This window comes from Rana temporaria, chromosome 5 (assembly GCF_905171775.1).
Source record: "Rana temporaria chromosome 5, aRanTem1.1, whole genome shotgun sequence".
NCBI lineage: Eukaryota > Metazoa > Chordata > Amphibia > Anura > Ranidae > Rana > Rana temporaria.
The window spans coordinates 410003945-410024189 of record NC_053493.1 but is presented as its reverse complement, the minus strand read 5'-3'; the positions used below and the strand labels follow the sequence as shown (position 1 = coordinate 410024189).

General features: G+C 44.1%; 1 protein-coding gene across 4 annotated transcripts in view; it reads right to left on the bottom strand.

The window, feature by feature from the left end:
• The window catches only part of AGO2 (argonaute RISC catalytic component 2), a 94005-nt gene that overhangs the window by 24359 nt on the left and 49401 nt on the right, over positions 1-20245 (bottom strand). For 2 of the 4 annotated variants that reach the window (XM_040355011.1, XM_040355014.1), the window contains exons 4-10: positions 16506-16626; positions 13765-13949; positions 13002-13138; positions 10080-10214; positions 8628-8733; positions 4144-4291; positions 2520-2639 (exon numbers count right to left, since the gene is read on the bottom strand). In XM_040355011.1, the coding sequence (XP_040210945.1) occupies positions 2520-2639; positions 4144-4291; positions 8628-8733; positions 10080-10214; positions 13002-13138; positions 13765-13949; positions 16506-16626 (952 nt within the window). The remainder of the gene's footprint in view (positions 1-2519; positions 2640-4143; positions 4292-8627; positions 8734-10079; positions 10215-13001; positions 13139-13764; positions 13950-16505; positions 16627-20245) is intronic. The other 2 variants (XM_040355013.1, XM_040355015.1) reach the window with 1 other exon arrangement.

The window sequence follows — 20245 nt, the reverse complement described above, 5'->3', positions numbered from 1 at the left end:
TGAAGTCCAGCACTGTAAGAACACAATGCTGAACAGCTCACCATGTAGTATGCAGGGAAGTCTAGGGAGCTGCAGGGCTGCAAGAAATTTACTTTGCAATATAAATAAAGCCAAGGATTGCAAATACCATGACTTGACTTAATTTTGCCTGCCCTTCTAAGCCATAAATTTTATGACAAATTTTAGTATTATAAACCTCCAATTGTGCAAATGGCCAACAGGCATGCTCTGGTGCTGCACAGTACATTCCACAAATCAATCCTAACCCTGCCTGCTAATCTGCTAAGCCAATGAGAGAAATTAAATTCTCCGCTTGGGGTAAATGCATGTTCCCTGCCTGCATAGAAGTGTGCGACAAAGATGCCCCGGGGTGGGTGTAACAGCTAGTCCTGTACAAACTTGGTAGAGGGTATTCAATATACAATTGTTCTTGCATTGCACACCTTGATAAAGCCATCCCCAGTAAAAACCCTTGACCCAATTTAACACATTGTAATCTTTATCCATTTGCATTCAGGGGGATTGCTATAAAATAGGATTTGTTTGAAGCTTGTGCTAAAAACATTAGAGTAAGTGGATGTTGGTGATCATAGTAAAAGTCCAGGGTAAGAAATACACTGCATGTTGACAAGGGGAGTGTAGAGGTGGGCGGGGAGTCTACTGACATCACGACTCCACCCACGAGCTCCGGTCAACAGAACCACCCACAGAATCTGCAGTTTTTCAGGTCTCATAACAGACAGAGGGGAGAAACTGGACAGGTAAGGATACATGCAGGAGAGGCATGTATATCCTTAGAGAACCACTAAGGCAGTAGTTTAGAAAGGATGAGAGTGGGTTTACATCCACTTTAAAGCAGGGGTTCACCCCAAAAAAAATTTTTAACATTACATTCAGCCGAGTTGTCAGAATGACAATCGGTTATTTATTATTTTTTCCCCGTACATACCGTATTTTCACCGCCGCTTCCGGGTATGTCTTCTGCGGGACTGGGCGTTCCTTATTGATAGACAGGCTTCCGACCGGCGCATACAGCGCGTCACGAGTTGCCGAAAGAAGCCGGACTGCGAGTCGGCTCTATACGGCGCCTGCGCACCGACGTTCGGCTTCTTTCGGCAACTTGTGACGCGCTGTATGCGACGGTCGGAAGCCTGTCAATTAGGAACGCCCAGTCCCACAGAAGACATACCCGGAAGCGGCGGTGAAAATACGGTATGTACGGGTGGGGGGGGGGGGGGGTTCAGCCGATTGTCATTCTGACAACTCGGCTGAATGTAATGTTAAAACATTTTTTTTGGGTGAACCACCGCTTTAAGAGCAAACATTACGGTCATTTACAAAGCGATACTAAAAAGCAAGCAGTCTTTAAAGCCCAGCATCCTAGCAAAAAACAGGGGGTCAGCAACAGATCCTGTACATATTGGATACTTTAAGAGCCAGTTCACACCAGACGCAGTTCCGTTCAATGTGCTTTTTTTCTGCACTAAAAATGCATGCAGTGTTTTCTATGTATTCCAATGCCTCTAGTTCACACCATGCGGTTTCGGGTGCAGAAACTAACCAGAAACCGACTGCATGGTGTGATCTAGAGCCATTGGAATACATAGAAGAAACTTAAAAAAAAAAAAAAAAAAAAGCGCACCGAGCGGAACTGCGTCTGGTGTGAACTAGCACCAAATGATATTATTCAAATGCAAAAAAAAAAACTTTTTTTTTTATTTTTAATTTTTTTTAGCCGTACGGTCTAAAGTACCGACCTTTCTTTACCCTCCCTGATTGAGACAAATCTTTGTTTTCCCCCCAAGCTCCCTCCTTCCCAGTTGCTGCAGCTCACAGTGGAAGGATTTTAGCAACAGAGGCAAGTTCTAGTAATCCAGGAAAGCAGCGGACGGGACCAGATGTGGCCAGGTGCTGCATGACAAGCTATAGGTTTAGGAGTCAGCAGCGACAATGCCTCCTGAAATACTTGTTCATCCCACCATAGTGCAAGCAGGCACAGCCTACAGGAGAGTGTAAACTTTGCTCTGAATTCAGGAACACTGGCAGGATCTACAGGTATTTGTAGAACTTTGAAGGGTTAAAAAAAAAAACTGCAGATGCACTTATAATGAAGAGTTGCAATACATATTTTTTGGCCAGGTCAAGCTTCATAGAAAGCATTAACTCAGCTACGGCAGAGGCAAATATTTTGTGTGCCAACATGTAATTTTAGAAAATGCTGACAAATTAAACACACAATTTGACTTGTGGAGCAATTAAGTCAGTGGGCTACCACTTCAAGGTATAGGCAGCTACCGCTAAAATGCAGCATCTGCCTGCACAACTGGATAGGGGGAAAAAAAAAAAAAGGGTGACATACATACAATTTTAAAATAAAGCTTATTGAAGGCATTTCTCCTTCCTCCGTAACAAAAGCGTTTATGCATCTTCCCCTGGGATTTACACCAAGTTTATGTGCCTATGGTTACACCCTCAAGAGAGAAAGTAGGACTCGGGCAAAGCGATTAGAAACCTCTTACCAATTTACTGATTTCCTCCTGACGGTCTGGAGCTGAGCGGGCAGTTGCTCGGATCATAGTGGAAGTTTGATTGTCTGTCAGTTTCTTTATACACCTTTGTCCTGCCACTATATTGCATACCTAATAAGAGGACAAGAAAAATTACTACTTAAAAATATCCTTAAAAAAAAATAAAAACAATTAATTATACAATGGATGTAGTTTTCTATTAATGGATTTACTAGTTAATTACATTATATTTGAAAGTTTAATGTATAGCATATGATTAGATTATAGAGTGAATTCTGAAAGAAGAAGAAGAAAAAAAAAACATTTTAAACAGTAGAGTACCATCATGGTAACACTATACTACTCTGGAGGGGTGATCAATGATTAGTTTTTTCTTTTTTAAAATGTTGTTATTGCTTATAACAGGGATTATCACTTATAATAGTTTTAGCTGTCAGGAATGGCTTTCATTCATGGCAGCATGCATACTATTGTGATTGGCTACAATCTATTTACAGGGTGCTGTGATTGGCCCAAGTACCATGTGTGATAGCTGAGGGTCAATCACAGCATCGTAATAGTAAACAAAAAACAGTTATGAATGGAAGCCATTCATGACCGTTTTGTTTACATTGTAATCAAGTGATCACTTTGATTGGTCATAGCAAACAGAATTCCCCTGGACGCTCACAGCAGCCAGATACAGTGCGTCATGATCCGTTGTGTCAACCGCACACAGAGGGCACCCCAGTACGGCACTGAGCCTGTATCTGCCGCCACCTCACAGTAAAAGTATTACGAGTGGGTTCGGCAACTGGTTTAAGAACAGCTATGAAAGATGTTTGGCTGCAGTCACACCTAAGCGTTTTGTTTTCAGGCAGAATATTCCGCATTTTTTTTTTTTTTTTACAGGTAATCGGCCTAAAAAAAAGCTCATGTTCTTTGAGCTTCAGGCGACAGAACGCTCAGACGTTAAAAGGGGCCATTTAAAGCAATGGGATTTTGCTTGATGGGCATTTTTTTTACTTTTGAGATGAGCATTTTCAGCTCGTAAAACGATCAGGTGTGAATGCAGCCTTAATCCACCCTCGGGGCGTTATTGCATGTTGCAAAAAGGCCCCCCAATTTAAATCATTCAGCTACAATGCACCAAAAAAAATATAAAATCAGATTTACCACAACAATTAACAACTCGGCACACTATTGTGCCTAGCGACACATGTGTATAGCCTTAGTGTAAAAGAGTGCCATTCAAAATTAATGCACCACAGCTACACGTGAAACAAGCATTACCATAAAGCACAAGGTTCAGCAATGAAGAGAATCCCAATTTTAGACCCCTGTCATTGAGTTCCCATAGTACTAGATAAGTGACCCCTAAGACAGGACTACAAAATACACACCAACACAAAAGTAACCCAAAGTATCCAAGAAGGTGACCATCAGGTCAAATAACCGACATCACCTTCCCCAATCATCGCAATGGGCACATTTGTTTTTTTCCCTCCGTGTGTACCATGCTTACTAAAACATAACCGTATCTTGCCCTTCTGTTACCAATGTCAGCCATTTCAACCTGTTGCAGGACTTTATATCTGTACAAACAAGAGACAGACATGAATTACGAGATGCTTGCCTCGAGAGGGAGGTATGTGTGTTTCTGCTCCTGCCCGACCTGTAAACATGGAAGATGAGGGTAGCGAAGTACTAGTTTGTGTCTATCCTTGAAGTACTGTGCAACAGTGCATTCCACCGTTTGCCCACTCTCTTGCTGGAGAGGGAATCTATAGGACGAAAGATTAGATAAATAAAACACATAAGATACATACACACAAAACCTTGGATTGCTAGCATAATTTGTTCCAGAAACATGCTTGCCATCCAAAGCACTTGTATAGCAAAGCAAATGTCCCCATAAGAAATAATGGAAACTCAAATGATTCGTCCACAACCATTTATTCATAAATCCTTCAGGTTATAGTCCATACACAATTATAGCAATGTGATTGGATGTTTTTATGGTTACACAACCTTTAAAAAAAAAAAAAAGAAAAAGGAAGGCTTCATATAGGGGGATTAGAAGCAAAATCCTGTAGGAGCTACAGAGTATAGAAGAGAAGAGAGGTGGCTCAAAGTGTAGCAATGTGTTGCTAAATGTTGTACCTTCATGAAATGTAACCATATTGCTACACTTGGAGGCTCCTCTCTCCTATAATCAGTTGTGGCATGATGCTACTTGTATAGCAAAGACATTGCTTGTCTTTCAAAACACCATCAGACCAAGTTACTCTCAAACCAAGGTTTTACTGTTTACATATACAAAATAGGTAACAGAAGATTTTTCTGTTACAATAATTTTTTATTAAAGTTTGTTTTGTAGGGGTGTCTTAGTAAAATACAAAATGTTTTACATACGAAATGCATACAAGCCATACGGGTAAAGATAGTTCAGGCAATAAAATGTAATTTAAAAAAAAGACGTATGAATTAAAAGCTGGTGACCCACATGGGGCTTCTGTCACCTCAGGAGAATTAAGTTTGCTGAAGGGAAAACATGGGGTGGAGGGTAATGGCATAAAGTCAGGAGGGCGAAGGAAAGAGGAAGCATTTGGAGTAAAGAGAAAAGAGTGGGAAGACAGAAGAAGGGGCTGGGAACGTGGGGTAGAAGAGGGGAAGGAAGATAGGGGGGGGAAAAACTAGACCCCCCCAATCTACAGCAGCCATGAGTCTATACCTATACATGGCTCAGTTTTTAAAAAACTAGGTCAGACTTAAAGTGGAGTTCCACACATTTTTTTATGTTTGTCTGTGCTGCATGCCCTAATCTCATAGTGTTCACAATGGACAATTTTTATTTATTTTGTTGCTTGTAAATACCTTTATTTTGTAGTCCTTCGTTACTTCCTCCTCCTTATTAGCCTAGGCTATCAAGTCACAAGGCTATTCGCAAGGGTTTCTGGGATAGGCATCAAGTATCCCAGTAGTCCTTGCAAATTTTTCCATTTGCATAAAGAAGGGGCGTCAACTTCCTCTGACACTCCCGTTGCTATGGAAACCTGACTGAAACCCATTACATCGCTTGTGCAGCACTGAGCATGTGCGAGATCTGCAAGGCTGAAATCCAGGAAGTCATACAGTCTGGCTTCATGATGCCCACACTTAAGATGGACACGGTCTATTTCTAGATTATAAACTAAACTAACTAAATGCTCTAACAAAACGGACCTTAGTTTACAGACTAACTTTACTAGACTACATTAAGCTTGTGTATTACAGGGGTATTTATATTTAAAAAGTGAAATTGTGGGTGGAACTCCCCTTTAATAGATGAAACACCAACAGTTCATTCACACTGCCTGCATTTGCATCTACTTTGTTTCATGAAAAAGTAGATAAAAAGTTCATTTAGGAAAAAAAAAAAAAGCAAAACAATTGTATTCCTTTAACTAACCCCATTGTGACCAAAGAGCACAAATGAGAAAATGCAGCAATCAAAGTAAAAGAGGGGGGGGGGGGGAGCACATGTTGCTGTACATATTTTAGAGGCATTGTCCATGTATTTTCATACCTAGGGAAGTTATAGGAAGGAAATGAAATGTGCTTTAAAAAAAAAAAAAAAAGAAGACTTCCAGCTCTTAATGAAGTTTAAATCGTTCATTAGTACCAAGTTGGTCCAAAGTATTCGAGCCCATTCACACTTCAAAATCTTGTGCTTTTCAATGCGACTTTGGCTTTGACCAATGTGATGGTGTGTGCTCTACAAAGTTGCATGTATATCCTTCAGGAGCGAATTTCATGTGACTTTTGGGGTTTACATTGAAGTCTATGGACCTCAAGTAACATGAAAGTTAGAGCAAAGTAGTGCAGGAAATGTACTGCAAAGTCGTAATATATATTATATATATATATATATATATACATACACATATATATACACATATATATACATACACATATATATACACATACATATACATACATATATATATACACACACACACACACACACACACACACACATATATACATATATATATATATATATATATATATATATATACATATATACACACACATACACTCATTGGTAAACATGGGGTGCAAGTTGTGTGACTTTAGGGTCCAATACACACACACACACACACACACACACACACACACACCTCAGCAACATACCGTGTTTGCTTTAATTTCCTGTTCTGCTCCAGAAAAAAAAAAAAAAAAAAAAAAAGCCTCATCAACTCTGACTTAAAGCGGGGGTTCACCCTTAGAGGGCACTTTTCCCCCTTAGATTCCTGCTCGTTATTACTAGGGGAATCGGCTATTTATTTTAAAATATGTGCAGTACTTACCCGTTTACGAGACGCATCCTCTCCGTCGCTTCCGGGTATGGGCTTCGGGAATGGGCGTTCCTTCTTGATTGACAGGTTTCCGAGAGGCTTCCGACGGTCGCATCCATCGCGTCACGATTTTCCGAAAGAAGCCGAACGTCGGTGCGCAGGCGCAGTATAGAGCCGCGCCGACGTTCGGCTTCTTTCGGCTACGAGTGACGCGATGGATGCGACCGTCGGAAGCCTCTCGGAAGGCTGTCACTCAAGAAGGAACGCCGGCTCCCGAAGACCCATACCCGGAAGCGACGGAAGAAGATGCAGCTCGAAAACGGGTAAGTACTGCACATATTTTAATATAAATAGCCGATTCCCCTAGACCGAACGAGCAGGAAGCTAAGGGGAGATTTTTTTTTTTTTTTAAATGGGTGAACTCCCGCTTTAACACTGCTCAACCTTTCACAGGGCACTTTGCATTCTATGTATGAATGAATACAAAGCTTCCTCCAATTGGCTGAGGCAGAGATCATGACGACATCATCCACCCGACTCAGCCAGAGGAAAGTTTGTGACCCATAGAAAACAAAGCTCTCTGAGAAGCGCTCAGCCCAACTCAATTTTGTTCTGCGAGCAGGATGGGAAGTTCCCACCCCACTGCCGTAAAATAGCACTGTATATCCATATATACTGTAGGCGGCTGAAAAGCGGAGTTAGGCTTACCGGTAACTCCCTTTCTGAGAGTCTTCCAGGACAGCCCATGAGACCTAGGGCTCCTGGTAGGAGGAGATCTAGGTCTCATGGGCTGTCCTGGAAGACGCTTGGGAGAAATTAAAGTGCTGACAGTCGCTGCATTTGTTTGTGAAGGTAATGTCCTCAACCATTTAAACGTTGCTAAAAACTGGAGAACTACTTTAACACAACAGGCTCAATTCACGAATGCAAGAGGATACACGATCGCTAGCCATTTATGACATCTGTAATCTTTTCTTTGAAGTGCATGTACATACACAATATGCTATTGTTATCTATGTGTATGCTGCCCATAGTCATAAACCCTTTGCACCCGGTTCACACAGGGGCAACCTGTCAAGCGACTTAGCCACGTGACAAGTCGAGCTCCATTTTATGCCATAGAATGATTTCAATAGGAGAGGCTCAAAGTGGCACCAAAGGTTCCTGTACTACTTTGGGGCGACTTCAGATTGGCTTGCATTGACTTCTATTCAGAAGTCATATTGCAAGCCGCGCTGTACAGGGCAGCTTCAGAGTAGGGGGCGACATATATTTTAGAATACATTTTCAAAAAAAAAAATTTTACATTGTGTATATATATATATATATATATATATATATATATATATAAAAAATTTTTTTTTGAAAATGTATTATATTTATATATATATATATATATATAATCTTAAGAGCCGGTTCACACAGGGGCGACCTGTCAGGCGACTCAGCCGCCTGACAAGTCGCGATCCACTGTATTTAATGGAACCGTTCTAATAGGAGCGACGCAAGTCGCTCCGACTTAGAAAAAGGTTCCTGTATGACTTGCATTGACTTCAATACAGAAGTCATTTTGCAAGTTGCCTCTCAAGTCGCCTTGCCGAGTCGCCCCCAAAGTCGTGCCGCCTGTGTGTGAACCGGCTCTTCGGTTTGCATAAACTTATGTCATGTGAGCATATTGCACATTTATACAGAAAATACAATATGTGAATTTGCACGTGTTACCGCAATGGGACAGATAGGTGTGAAGGTGGAAATCTTACAAAGAATTAAAGACACTTACGTTTGATGACTTGCTGGTCGCCTTGTTACATTGCACACTCTGTATTTTCTCTTCATTTGTCCACAGTGCGTAATTTCTACTTTTAAGCCTGGAAAACCAAAGCAGACTAGTTCACGCTAAGATCTGGAGCTCACGCACCATACCACGTTTCCAATCAAGTGACCCCGTCGTCACAGAGTCACTTCCCATTTCAACATAAATAAAAGTCTGCATTCACACCCGAGAACTGCGATTTTTCAGGCGTTTGAGAGTTTTGCAAGCGCATAGAGGAGTTTTAGAAGTGTCTGGCTAAAATTCAGACAGTAAAAAGATAAAAAAAAAAAAGAAGAAAAAAAAAAATTGAGAACCACCTCCAGGTTGCCATATTGCACTGAAAAAAGACAGCGGCTGCAGATTTGAAAGGAGATGTAATATTTAACAATAAATTACAACATGGCTTGTGAGGCAATAGCACATGCTATATAAACCCCCCCCCCCCCCCCCCCCCACCGTGATCGCAAATGGATGAGTCCTTTGAACTCAGTTGTTCACAAATCGAAAGAAACGGCCAATCGCACATGCCCTTTACCAAGTGATCAGCTGTCGGCCAATGACAGCTGACCACGGGATGTAAACACAAGCCAGTTATCTAATTTTTTGTTCCCGCTGACAGCACAAGGAGAGAAGAAATCCAATAACCAGCTTATGTTTAGCTAAGGGACATCATAATGGATTATTGGTGTTCCGATTATCAGTGCAGTCCCACCAGTACTGGCAATTAGTACCCATCCGTGCAGCCTCAAATGCAAAATCAGTGGCGAATAACCCGTTTGCAACATTTTATAATCAACTATGAAAAAATAAATTTCAAAATTCAGTCCGTTTATAAAAAATAAAAAAAGCAGTGATTAAATTCCACAAAAAGAAAGCTCTATTTGTGTGAAAAAAAAAAAAAAAAAAAAAAAAGATAAAAAAAAGTCATGTGTACAGCGTTGCGTGACCACACTATTGTCAAAGCGTGACATCGCTGAAAGCTGAAAAAAGGCCTGGGCAGGAAGGGGGTAAAAGTGACCCGTAGGCAAGTGGTTAACGTCCCATTTTTGGCTCAGGCATGCATTACTACGCAGGGGAAATACAATTTTCAGTCAACCTTTTGCTGATTTTGCTGATCAGCAAGGTTTTAAAAAACACTGTATACATAGATCATTGTAAGCCAAGTTTTTTAGGAATCTGGCAGATGACCCATCATGTATTCCATTATGGAAAGTGAGGTATAAAGTTCTTTGGAATTTCGGAGCACAATCTCCGGTCTAAAGTTCTCTTCACAAACATATGAATGCTTTAAAAAGTGTGAAGGAGGAACACAGTCTTCAGCCATTAGCTCACACAACCCTGATCCACTGGGACCTTAACCAATGCCTAAAATGGGGCCATTAGCTGAACAGAATAATCATGCACGGCAAAGGTACTTACCTTTGATTTCTTTGGTAAACTTAACCCTTTGGGAATCTGTAAGAGGTTTTTGTTGCTCTTCTATGCTTTTAAAATCCAGAACTTCACACATAAACTCTATGACCGGTTGTGCTTTATAAAACGCCGTAGCAGATACTGAAAAAAAAGAAATGAAACAATTAAAACCATTTCCACTGATGTATCAATCCCCTCCTCAGTTTGGGAGATAATCCCCCACTTCTTGTTTGTTTTTGGACCTTAAGGCTCCATTCACATCTATGCGACAAAACGCCCGACGCCGGACGCTTGTGCCGCTAGAGGGGGGAATTCCCATTGCTGTCTATGGAGATGGTTCACATCTCATAGACGGCGAACGCCTGTCGCCTGAAAAAAAGTCCCGGACCCTTTTTCTCAGGCTACATGGTCGTTCTCCCATTGACAGCAATGGGAAGAATTTGAAAAAAAAAAAGTTTCACACTCGCGGCAAAATACGCCGCGTACGCCGTTGTCGCGGAGGTGTGAATGGAGCCTTACAAACTACAGAGTAGAGCTGCACGATTAATCATTAAACAATTGCGATCTATACTCACTCACAGCTGTCAAAAAAAAAAAAAGCATCCAGCAAATGTTTGTCAACATTCCTCAGTGCTGAGAGACAACTATAAATAATGTAACGTTTGAGTCTTTTAGATGAAAGGGATGAACTTCCGCCTGCAAACAAGGTCAGTTCAACCACTTAAAGCGGGGGCTCACCCTAAAAAAAAAAAAAAAAAAAAAATTTCCGCTGTACTCAGTTTAATCCATTAGTTTAGTTTCAGACTACAGCAGGGAGAAGGCGTTCCTATGAAGAGGGGAACATGATTGACGGCCGGCTATGGCGCGTCACGCGTTCCGAAAATAGCCGAAATAGGACTAGTCTCTTCACGGCGCCTGCACAGTCAGCTCCTAGTCTGTGCGCAAGCACCGTGAAGATTTGAGTCCTACCCCTGGCTATTTTCGGAACGCGTGACGCGTCATAGCCGGCCGTCAATCATGTTCCCCCTCTTCATAGGAACGCCTTTCCCCGCGGGAGTCTGAAACGAAACGAATGGATTAAACTGAGTACAGCGAAAAAAATAAAAATAAAGGCATACTGTAGTGACGCTAGTATGCTGGATGGCATGGTAGAAAGTTGTTTTTTAGAGAGAACCTCCGCTTTAAAGAGGAGCCCACAATGTCGGCACAGCAGCCATTCCTTCACAGCCAATTCCCTACCGAGCATGCAAAGCTCGCTGCACTTTCTAATTGGCCAGGTGGCGGATGGAGCCAAATGTCCAGGAGACTGGGCAGTGGCAAAGTCTTCCGGAAGTGGGGAACGGTACCTGACAAAAAAACAGATATAACCCACCCCCCAAAAGGAGAGGGATTTTTTTTTAGCTAAGACCCTAGAGAATAAAATAGCAGTTGCTACAATATTTTATACCAAAATTTGCGCATCAGTCTTTCAAACGCAATTTAGGCAAAAAGTATACTTCAATCTAGGGATGTCCCGATACCGATACTAGTATCGGTACCGATACAGAGCATTTCCCCGAGTATCGGGAAATGCTCCCGATGCTTCACCCGATACCTGGGCAGGCAGGGGAATTGAAATTCTTCTCTCCCCCCCCCACTCCGTGCGGTTGTCTCCCCCCCCCCCCCCCCCGTCCGTGCCGTTCTCTCTCCTCTTCCCCCCCCACCCCCACCCGTCCGTGCAGTTCTCTCCCCCCGTCCGTCCGCGCAGTTCTCTCGCAGAGAAGCTTCTCTCCATTCATTTAAGCTGAGGCTGCTAAGAAAGGGACTGGGAATCTGTGTCCTTGGTCCCTTTCTCGGTCTAAAAGGGGAGATGTCAGAGTTCTGTTAAGACCCCTGATATCTCTCCAAAGACCCAACAGGGCTGATTAAAAATAAATAAAAAATGGCAATAAATATTTTTAAAAAATAAATAAAATGTAAATAAAAATAAATACAAACACACTGACACAAAGGCCTTGGTAAGCTACAAAAACTTGGTTGGAGGAAAGAATTACCATATTTAGCTTAAGATCCCACAATGAATACCAATAAGTAAAAATGTGTGAGAAACACTTGGCCAAGACAACTTTTGAACTGGTCTGGTAGAGAGAAGAGCATGGTTTAGCTCGTAAATAAGACAAAAGCCATGGCATCTGTATAGGATGTACGGGAGAACAAAATGCTTGCAAAAAAGGGAGCCGGTTTCTGCCCAACCAGTTCCCTGACAGATTTACATTTAGGGCCAGTTAACACCAGACGCAGTTCCATGTGCATGCGTCTTTTGGAAGGCAAGAACGTGGTGACGTCATCGCGTATGACGAGCATGCGCTCGTCACATTCGATGCCGACATCTTGCTGTACCCTACCTATGCAAAGGAAGCTACCGCACATGCGTCAGTCATTTCGAGGATGCGTGGGTTTCCACAGCGACAGGCAAGTATACACACTCGAGTTTTTCGGCAGGAAAAGACTGCCGAGAAAATAGAGAGCAGGTTCTCCATTTTTCTCGTCTAGATTTTAGGCAGTTTTCTTGATGAGAAACCCGAAAGCCTCGTACACACGCTCGGTATACTCAGCAAGAAAGCCCTGCCAGCAGTTTTCTTGCCGAGTAAACCGAGCGTGTAAACAAGGCTTTAGTCTTGAATGCCTGCAGAAATTTGGCAGTGCACTCCAATGTCTTGAGCCCTCCTGCTCTATATCTTTTACACTTGGGCAGTGCGGACGTTCGTAAAGCACTGCTAGTTTTAGCGGCACTTTGTTTCAAAATGATTTCCCAAGAAATCAAAGCATGGAGACACAGATGAATGAATTTACTTTTAATATCAAAAACAAATAAAGCATTTTTGATTTGTTCACCTTTAAAAACGTAGAGTCAGTAAAGACAGAAAAAACATTTGACTCCATGCTTACCATCTATGTTGAGCATCATTTTCCAGAGTGAAGGTCTGACAGATTGGTGGAAGCCAAACCAAACTTCTCTACCTCCACCAAGAGGATTAGCACATCCTTCGGATGCAGTAAAAAAAGATCGACCTACAGGAGTATACCTAGGAACAAAAAGATAAAATGATTCAGTAAACAAAATTATACAAATGCAGGAATTCATTCAAAATTTAGTGTCAGCTAGTATGGCTAGACTTAAGCGGTGGTTCACCCTCCATAGCAACATTTTAGCATAAAATTAGGCATAGTAGCGTGAGCTACAGTATGCCCGTCTTGATTTTTTTAGCCCGGTACTCACAGTGCAATCGGACATTGACGATTCCGACTCCCCGCGGGGAATGGGCGTTCCTATCCAGACGGAGGATGATTGACGGCCGGCTCTGGCACGTCACGCTCCCCGAAGACAGCCGGAGTAGGTCTCGGCTCTTCACGGCGCTATACGGCGCCTGCGCACAGACTATGCGCAGGCGCCGTGAAGAGCCAAGCCTATTTCGGCTATTTCCGGAGAATCGTAACGTGCCAGAGCCGGCCGTCAATCATCCTCCGTCTGGATAGGAACGCCCATTCCCCGCGGGGAGTCGGTATCTTCAATGTACGATTGCACGATGAGTACCGGGCTAAAAAAAAAAAAAAAAAAACAAGACAGGCATACTGTAGCTCGCGCTACTATGCCTAATTTTTTATTAGGGTGAACCCCCGCTTTAAAAACAGAAGTTGAAGCCTTCCATACCTCATAGAGGGTAAATGTCTCATCACAACATCTAATGCCTGTATAGTCTCAAAAGGGACAGTGGGAAGCCGTCCAGATAATGCGTCATGTAGAGCCTGCAAGTTGACGCAAGCCATCCACTTAATGGCAACTTTAAAGATGCGATCCTTTCCTTCCCCGGGTAGCGTGACTTCCAATTCCACCTGCTTTAATTTGCAAGAGTAAAAAAAAAAAAAAAAAAAAAAAAAAAAAAAGAAGTCAAAGCAACCCAACTGTTCACTCTATATCCTTCCATACAAATTACAGAACTGTGATTCTTAGGTTTTTGACTATGTGTTGTAATTCCTTACAAAAATGTGAAAAAACAGTTTAGATAAATGGAGGACACCAATGTTCCTTAGAATTGGGGCAAAGACAGCCAAGGTTCATCTCTTGCAAAATTCGGACCACATTATTCTATGGGGACGTTACCATTTAGCCTTTGGGACACACAAGCACAGTACAGGAGTTCAACTACTCACACCAACCTATTATGGACCCTTGCTATAATGGGTACTTGTACACATCAGCACCACACTATACCGCCACTACATCAACCAATGAAGGCCGAGATCTCAAAATTACATTGGGAGGGCTGATCATGAAAAGCCCATAGGTATTTTTCCCCAATGGGGTTTTTGGGCAGCTCAATTAATGAATTGTAAGCAGTATGTAAAAAAGAGGGTATTTATTGTGTAATAACACGTACAAAAAAGGGATAAAGTAGTATTTGAGACATGAGTTACATGTCTTAAATACCGATCTGTGATTTGACGGAAGAGATCGGTTAGGATTATTCCATACCCAACCATACATACTGATTCGGTAACCTTTGCTATTTAATTCTCAAATTTTTGTGTAAATTTGTTTATGTTTGCTCTTCTCCCCTTTTCACCACCCCCTTTTCAAAAATGGGAGGAGTAGGAGTTGTAAATACATTTCAATAATTTTGTAGCAACAACATAACCTCTGAAGAAGACCCGAGTAAGGGTTGAAACGCGTTAGAAACTGCCTTATGCTTGCACCTACCCTCGCCAAGCTGTATGACACTTGTTGTTGCTGTTCTGTTATCTCCATGTATGGAACTTTAATCATTTTTGTAACATTGCAACTCATGTCTTAAATACTACTTTATCCCTTTTTGTACGTGTTATTACACAATACCCTCTTTTTTACATACTGCTTACAATTCATTAATTGAGCTGCCCAAAAACCCCATTGGGGAAAATACCCTTGATACAATTTTCGGGGTGAGCAGCAATATCTCTCTACAGATATGCGTTTTCTTTTTCTATCATGAAAAGCCCTACCATGTTACCAAAGAACTCCACTTTGCCACAGTTGGGACAAAGCTGGTACAGAAAAGTTGTCACTTCATACATTTAGGAAACACGCATGATATTACAGTAGGAAGGAACAATTCCATATTGATCAAAAAACGTCACAATCATTGGTGGTCAGTAGAAATATGCTGTGTGTGGAGGAGCTTGGTGCTCATTCACACAGTGCTGTGGCCCATATATCATGAATACTTTTTTTTTAAGCCGCTGCAGCCATGTAGAGTTATGCACAGGCAGTCCATGTTACTCTATGAGGATATAGCAGCTATTCAAAACACAATAGCAGCTCCTAATTGTCAGGCATGCAGTCTCAGGCCCATTGCCCCCTTTTCAAATTAGGACCGCAGCCCATATAGGTTTTAATTAACAAGCTGCCTGCATGCCGTTCCAGCTGCATAAAACCAATGGTTCATTTTCTTGCTGTAAGGGAAACAGGAAAATGCAAACAGCCCTCAAAAGGTAAGTTCACCTTTACAGAAAAATCTGTAAGGTGAACTTACACAGGACCCCATCTAAATCTTCCCCCCGACCTGGAGCACGTCAATCACCTCGTATAGCCGCCTTACCAGTCCAGATCTTAACAATCCCCTAGGCTTAATCTCCAAAAACATAGCTAGTCAGGAGGTAAGTTTTAAGAGCATTCTAAAGCAATCGGAAACCGCGTAGCCTGTCAGGTAACCGCGAGCCGAAGTGGACTTCAAATACCATGACTGGTAAAGAGGCAATACGATCTGCCAGAACGATTGTCACTCTCCAGGTTAGCGGGACTGGGTCCAGTGTAGGTTCACCTTACACTTAAGTTTTATTTTTACAATTTGATATATATTTTACATTTCAATTTTTTTATTTTAGTAACAAAATGATGAATGCAACCAACACTTCAATTTTTTTTTTTTTTTTATATACAGAGAAAAACTCTGAATAGAAATACAAAGCCATTGGCAGACTAGGTGTGCCTGTAGTAGGCCCCTTCCACACTAGTGGACTGATCGGGTATGCCCGTTTTTCAGGCATACCAGATTGGCCAACCCAATGTCACCCGCCAGCATATGATCTGGCCCAAAAAAAAAAAAATATAGATTATAGACACTGATGTGGGATACGTTTGCCATCTGTCCAGCAGATCAGATGGGAATGGACATGCAGTGCGTTCCCAATCTGACCGCCCAATAGAGAACAGCGGGCCGTTTCCCTGTCCGCTCTTCAAAGCAGACTGGACACAGACCGGGCATCCACTTTCTCAGCGGAGAGATCCCCCGTTGAGCAGGTGTATTCGCTTGGACCAATTGCGCCCCATATGAAGGAAGCCTTACCACCCACAGCAAAAGGCAGACAAACTTATTTTGGCAAAACAAATGGCTGCTTCAAGGTTTAGGTGCTTACTTTGTCTCTGGCGATTGGAAGAGGCATTGCAGTGTACAGGTTCTTTCTGCCATCGAATACTGGTTTACGATCTCCAAAGATCTGAGCCTTGAAATGCAGGACCATATGTTCAACGATTTCTCTAAAAAAGTAAAAAACAATCTGACATTAGGGGTTTGTTTTTGCATGACTGAAGAGATGCAGACAGAGTGGACTTATACCCAACATTTTAATTTAACCTCACAGAGATCAAGAGATCACTAGGGAATGACATAAGGTAGAAAGTTTGTGTGACTTCCCCACAGGGTTGATTACAAGATCTAAATCCTAGGTATCTGGTCAGGTGATCTTTACCAACATATAGGATTAGCGTTCTCCCCCTTCAGCTGAAGTCAAATCAGGCAACGCTCCTCAAATGCCCTGCAAGTTTTTATCAATTTATAAATTTTGTGAGCAACCATCACTTTTGACGCTTTGCAACTGCACCTTAAAATCACTGTAAATGTCATAGGTGCGTTTACAGAGCGTTTCCATGGAACTTAATGGATGTGGTTGCAAAGCATTAATGTCTATCAATCTCAGCAGGCAGCATCAATTTTGCCTTGAGGTGAAGCAACATAAATTTTGCAGTGCAAACACTTTCACTCATTCCCTTGAGTGGCACCGATAGGCGGTCAGAAAGCAGTAGAAATGTAACTGTCTATTTTTTGTTAAAGAGCTCATTTGGGTAAACCAATGGCCTCACCTCCTTTGAGGGTCCAGGTACCTCCATGCGACTGCTTAACCACTTAAAGTGGAGGTCCCGCCCAATTTTTTTAATTTTTAAAAACCAGCAGCTGCAAATACTGCAGCTGCTGACTTTTAAAAAAATGGACACTTACCTGTCCAGCGCGTTTGCGATGTCATCAGCCGAGGACAAGCAATCGCTCATCCCTCGGCTGCACCCGCCGCAATCCTCGTTTAAAGGAAACGGAAGTGAAGCGTTACAGCTTCACTGCCCGGTTCCCTACTGCACATGCGCGAGTAGCGAGCAGTCACTGGTCCCCGCTCTCTCCTGGGAACAGTGCGTTTCCCAGAAGCAAGCAGGGGCTGCGGGTAGGGGCGTGGCTGCCGCAACTCCTATTCCCAGAAGGGAGTGCAAATACCTGTCTTAGACAGGTATCTTCACCCCCCTGAAAGGTGCCAAATGTGACACCCGAGGGGGGGGGGGGGGGGGAGAGGTTCCGAAAAGCGGAAGCTCCATTTTTGGGCGGAGCTCCGCTTTAAGCTCTAGAAGGTTTTACCCCCTTCATGACCAGAGCATTTGCCATTTAGCACTGCAGTATTTTAATTTGCAATTGCACACAAATGTCAAAAAAAATAAAAAATTCAACCCACACAAACAGCTTTTTCTTTTGGTAGTATTTGATCTGGCTGCCTGACAGTGGCATCTGTGGTTCCAATGGGGGGGGGGGGGGGGGGGGGGGGGGGGGAAGGGCCATCGCCTACCTGGAGGTTATACCTGTATGGGGCATATGTTGTTGACCAGCTGTTAATTCAGTGGTCCACACTTAGAGGTGAGTGATTCGAGTGCTCTGCAGGTGGAGGGAAAGTCACTCTTTCATTGAAATGTTCTCATGTGGAATCTCTGCCTGCATGGACTGTTAGTCTTCCTTTGGATTTATATGGACTTATCAAATTTTTAGGTTTTATTAAGCCCTGATATGTGCTGCATTCCTCTATATCAGACCTGGGCAAACTACGGCCCGCGGGCCGTATACGGCCCGGCGGACCTTTTAATCCGGCCCACCCCCGCCGCCGCAACCTACTGTTATCACCGCGGCGGGGAACATAACAGACAGCGTTCGTTTGAACAGCTGTTTTCCCCGCCGCGCATAGACACTCCCCCTTGGACGGATCTGTCCAATCGCGAGCAAGGGGGAGTCACATAGACACTCCCCCTTGCTCGCGATTGGACAGATCCGTCCAAGCCAAGGGGGAGTGTCTATGGCATAGACACTTCCCCTTGGACGGATCTGTCCAATCGCGAGCAAGGGGGAGTTACATAGACACTCCCCTTGCTCGCGATTGGACAGATCCGTCCAAGGGGGAGTGTCTATGCGCAGCGGGGAAAACAGCTGTTCAAACGAACGCTGTCTGTTATGTTCCCCGCTGCGGTGCGGTGATAACAGTAGGCAGGGCCGGGAGGGGTCACTGTGCCCATCACACGCAGCACATGCAGCCACTTGTGCCAACACACACAGCCACTTGTGCCAACACACACAGCCACTTCGCCACCATAAATTGTCGCCACTGTGCCAATCACACGCAGCCACTGTGCCAATCACACTCAGCCACTGTGCCCATCACACGCAGCCACTTGTGCCAACACATGCAGCCACTTGTGCCAACACACGCAGCCACTTGTGCCAACACACGCAGCCACTTCGCCACCATAAATTGTCGCCACTGTCCCGATCACACGCAGCCACTGTGCCAATCACACTCAGCCACTGTGCCCATCACACGCAGCCACTTGTGCCAACACATGCAGCCACTTGTGCCAACACACGCAGCCACTTGTGCCAACACACGCAGCCACTTCGCAACCATAAATTGTCGCCACTGTGCCAATCACACGCAGCCACTGTGCCAATCACACGCAGCCACTGTGCCAATCACACGTAGCCACTGTGCCAATCACACGCAGCCACTGTGCCAATCACACGCAGCCACTGTTCCCATCAAACGCAGCCACTGTGCCAATCACACTCAGCCACTGTGCAATCAATTGTTGCCACTGTTCCCAAAGACAGCCACTGTGCCAATCACATGCAGCCACTGTGCCAATCACATGCAGCCACTGTGCCAATCACACGCAGCCACTGTGCCAATCACACGCAGCCACTGTGCCAATCACATGCAGCCACTGTGCCAATCACATGCAGCCACTGTGCCAATCACATGCAGCCACTGTGCCAATCACACGCAGCCACTGTGCCAATCACACGCAGCCACTGTGCCAATCACACGCAGCCACTGTGCCAATCACACGCAGCCACTGTGCCAATCACACGCAGCCACTGTGCCAATAACACGCAGCCACTCTGCCCATCAAACGCAGCCACTGTGCCAATCACACGCAGCCACTGTGCCCATCAAACGCAGCCACTGTGCCATCACATGCAGCCACTGTGCCAACACACGCAGTCACTGTGCCATCAATTGTTGCCACTGTGCCCATCACACGCAGCCACTGTGCCATCAATTGTCGCCACTGTGCCCATCAAACGCAACCACTGTGCCATCACACGCAGCCACTGTGCCATTACATGCAGCCACTGTTTAATCAATTGTTATTGATTAAACAGTGGCTGCCTGTCCCCAGCCTCTGTCCCCCTCCTGTGTCATGTCCCCAGCGTCTGTCCCCCTCCTGTGTCATGTCCCCAGCGTCTGTCCCCCTCCTGTGTCATGTCCCCAGCCTCTGTCCCCCTCCTGTGTCATGTCCCCAGCCTCTGTCCCCCTCCTGTGTCATGTCCCCAGCCTCTGTCCCCCTCCTGTGTCATGTCCCCAGCCTCTGTCCCCCTCATGCGTCATGTCCCCAGCCTCTGTCCCCCTCCTGTGTCATGTCCCCAGCCTCTGTCCCCCTCCTGTGCCATGTCCCCAGCCTCTGTCCCCCTCCTGTGTCATGTCCCCAGCCTCTGTCCCCCTCCTGTGTCATGTCCCCAGCCTCTGTCCCCCTCCTGTGTCATGTCCCCAGCCTCTGTCCCCCTCCTGTGTCA